This window comes from Poecilia latipinna, unplaced genomic scaffold (assembly GCF_001443285.1).
Source record: "Poecilia latipinna isolate Pla-1442-1.1 unplaced genomic scaffold, P_latipinna-1.0 Scaffold4045, whole genome shotgun sequence".
Lineage (NCBI taxonomy): Eukaryota > Metazoa > Chordata > Actinopteri > Cyprinodontiformes > Poeciliidae > Poecilia > Poecilia latipinna.
The window spans coordinates 1-3,074 of record NW_015116661.1 but is presented as its reverse complement, the minus strand read 5'-3'; the positions used below and the strand labels follow the sequence as shown (position 1 = coordinate 3,074).

The 3,074-nt window shown below is 44.0% G+C and overlaps 1 protein-coding gene across 1 annotated transcript; it reads right to left on the bottom strand.

Moving 5' to 3' along the window:
• Window positions 1-688: 688 nt before the first annotated feature.
• Window positions 689-3,034, bottom strand: LOC106942110 (protein NLRC3-like). Its single transcript, XM_015025291.1, has 3 exons — window positions 2,959-3,034; window positions 2,609-2,837; window positions 689-2,466 (listed from the first exon to the last, which is right to left on the bottom strand). Exons 1-3 carry the CDS (start codon window positions 2,959-2,961, stop codon window positions 689-691), a joined length of 2,010 nt encoding a protein of 669 aa, XP_014880777.1. The 5' UTR covers window positions 2,962-3,034.
• Between the last annotated feature and the right edge of the window lie 40 nt (window positions 3,035-3,074).

Below are 3,074 nucleotides of genomic sequence, written 5' to 3'. Positions count from 1 at the left end.
TATTTCTCAACTGGCTAAACAATGTGTAGGCCAGAATAACAGCTTGAGAGTGTAATGCAGCAATAAGACAATATACAACTAGTCTACTCACTAATACAGTAATAATACAGATAAAGAGTTTTCTAAGATTCTCTTGACTACCTGAGTTGTCACCATAACAGGGTGGAGGGGGCATTTTCCCATGATCTGGGGGATTCTGTTTGTCATGGATTCAGTGCTTAGTAGGGTTCCCATTTAAAACCATTTGGGCTAATGCGACTTCGCAATTGGAAAGATTTATGAATCTCAATAAAGGATGACCATATTTGTTGGCATTATGAGGACACTAAGAAAGCTACCAGGCCTGGGAGCCCATCAGTTAATCGCCCAGGTCAAACATTTGCTGCAGTCTTAAAAATTAACATTTTTAATGTCAACATTAAAAATGTTACACAGAGACCCTATACACTAACCTGAGAGCTTCCAGTTGAAGGTTCTGACTCTCCAGTTCAGACCACAGCAGCTTCACTCCTGAATCCAGTAGCTTGTTGTTACTGAGATCTAACTCTCGAAGACTTGACCAATGATCCCCTATAACTGGTGCCAATGCTTTACAGCTTCGCTCTGAGAGGTCACAATCACTCAATCTGAAAAGATAGACATCTTTAGTTGTTTTTCTTTCCTGTTGACAAGACAGTGTTTTTAGTACTCACATAGCTTTTTTGGAGGCTTTGACCACAGGCAGCAGCCTGAAAAGAGCATCCTCTGAAGCAGAGTATTTCTTCAAGTCAAATACATCCAGATCTTTCTCTGATGACAATAAGATGAAACCCAGAGCTGACCACTGAGCTGGAGACAGATTTTCTTTTAAGTGACTTCTTGAACTCAAAGACTGTTGGATCTCCTCCACTAGAGAACGATCATTCAGTTCATTCAGACAGTGGAACAAGTTGATGCTTTTCTCTCCAGAGAGATTTTCACTGATCTTATTCCTGATGTACTGGACTGATTCCAGACTGGTTTTGTTTTCAGTCGGTGAAATCAGACCTTTTAGGAGAGTGTGATTGGTCTGCAGTGAAAGACCCAGAAGGAAGCGAAGTAACAAGTCCAGATGACCATTTGGACTCTCTACTGCTTTGTCCACAGCACTCTGATGTAAATTAGCCAGTGCTGATTCTTTATCTTCTGTCAAAGATTCCTCAAGCAGATTCACTCCAGAGTTGATGAAGGTCAGATGAACATGAAGAGCAGCCAGAAACTCCTGAACACTCAGATGGACGAAGCAGAACACCTTGTCCTGGTACAGCCCTCTCTCCTCTCTAAAGATCTGTGTGAACACTCCTGAGTACACTGAGGCTGCTCTGATATCGATGCCACACTCTGTCAGGTCTGATTCATAGAAGATCAGGTTTCCTTTCTGCAGCTGATCAAAAGCCAGTTTTCCCAGAGACTTGATCATCTTCTTGCTTTTTCGACTCCAATGTGAATCTGTTTCAGCTCCTCCATCATACTTGACCTTCTTCACTTTGGTCTGAACCACCAGGAAGTGGATGTACATCTCAGTCAGGGTCTTTGGGAGTACGGCTCTTTCATTGGTTTCCAACATTTCCTCCAGAACTGTAGCAGTCATCCAGCAGAAGACGGGGATGTGACACATGATGTGGAGACTTTTTGATTTCTGGATGTGGGAGATGATCCTGCTGGCCTTCTCCTCATCATCTCTGAATCTCTTCCTGAAGTACTCCTCCTTCTGGGGGTCAGTGAACCCTCTGACCTCTGTCACCATGCCAACACACTCAGGAGGGATCTGATTGGCTGCAGCAGGTCTTGTGGTTATCCAGAGGAGAGCAGAGGGAAGCAGTTTCCCCCTGATGAGGTTTGTCAGCAGAACATCCACTGAGCTGGACTCTGTAGCATCAGTCAGGATCAGATTATCATCAAAGTCCAGAGGAAGTCGACTCTCATCCAAGCCATCAAAGATGAACAGAACCTGGAACTGTTCAAAGTTACTGATTCCTTTGGTTTCAGTAAAGAAGTGATGAATCAGTTCCACCAAGCTGAACTTTTCTTCTTTCACTACATTCAGCTCTCTGAAAGTGAATGGAAATATGAACTGGATGTTCTGGTTGGTTCTGCCCTCAGCCCAGTCCAGAGTGAACTTCTGTGTTAAGACTGTTTTCCCAATGCCAGCCACTCCCTTTGTCATCACTGTTCTGATTGGTTGATCTCTTCCAGGTGGGACTTTAAAGATGTCTTCTTGTCTGATTGTTGTTTCTGGTCTGTGTGGTTTCCTGGATGCTGTTTCAATCTGTCTGACCTCATGTTCATCATTGACCTCTCCAGTCCCTCCCTCTGTGATGTAGAGCTCTGTGTAGATCTGGTTCAGAGGGGTTGGACTTCCTGCTGTAGCGATTCCCTCAAACACAGACTGGAACTTCTTCTTCAGACCAGAAATAAGTTGATGTTGACAAACTGCAGCAGGATGTTCTAAAATAACACAAAAAGTAAAATCAGAGATGAAACAAAAGACCTTCTGAAGATGATTTAAATAAATGTGATTCCATTTCTTCAGACATCAGTAAATGTGTCATTTATCCATCTGGTCAAATCTTTGTAGAAATCCTCTTACTGCTCTGCAGATGATCAGCCAGCTCCTCCTGCTTCATCTTCCTCAGGAAGTTCAAGGCGATCTTCATCACTGCCTCTCTGCTGCTCCTCCTCTGCTCTTCATCCTCACCTCCCAACACCTCATCATCCTCTCTCTGACTCTCTGAGCATTCTGGGTAATCTGGACTCAGAACCTTGTGGATCTTCTTCAGCTCGTTCTGCACAAAAGTGACAATGTTTTCCTCCAGCAGCTGGAACAGAATAATAGATGAAGGAAACATCAGACTGAAATCATGGAGCCAAACACCAGATGGATGTTGGACAGACTGACAGTCCTCTGGTCTACAGACTGAACAGAACCGATGTACAGACCATAAATATGGAGTCCAGCTGTGTTTGATCCTGCTGGACAGACGGACCAGTGGGAACCTCTGAGCTCTGCTGGTCCACTCTGTGGAGGAACCAGGAATAACCATCATAAATGACCA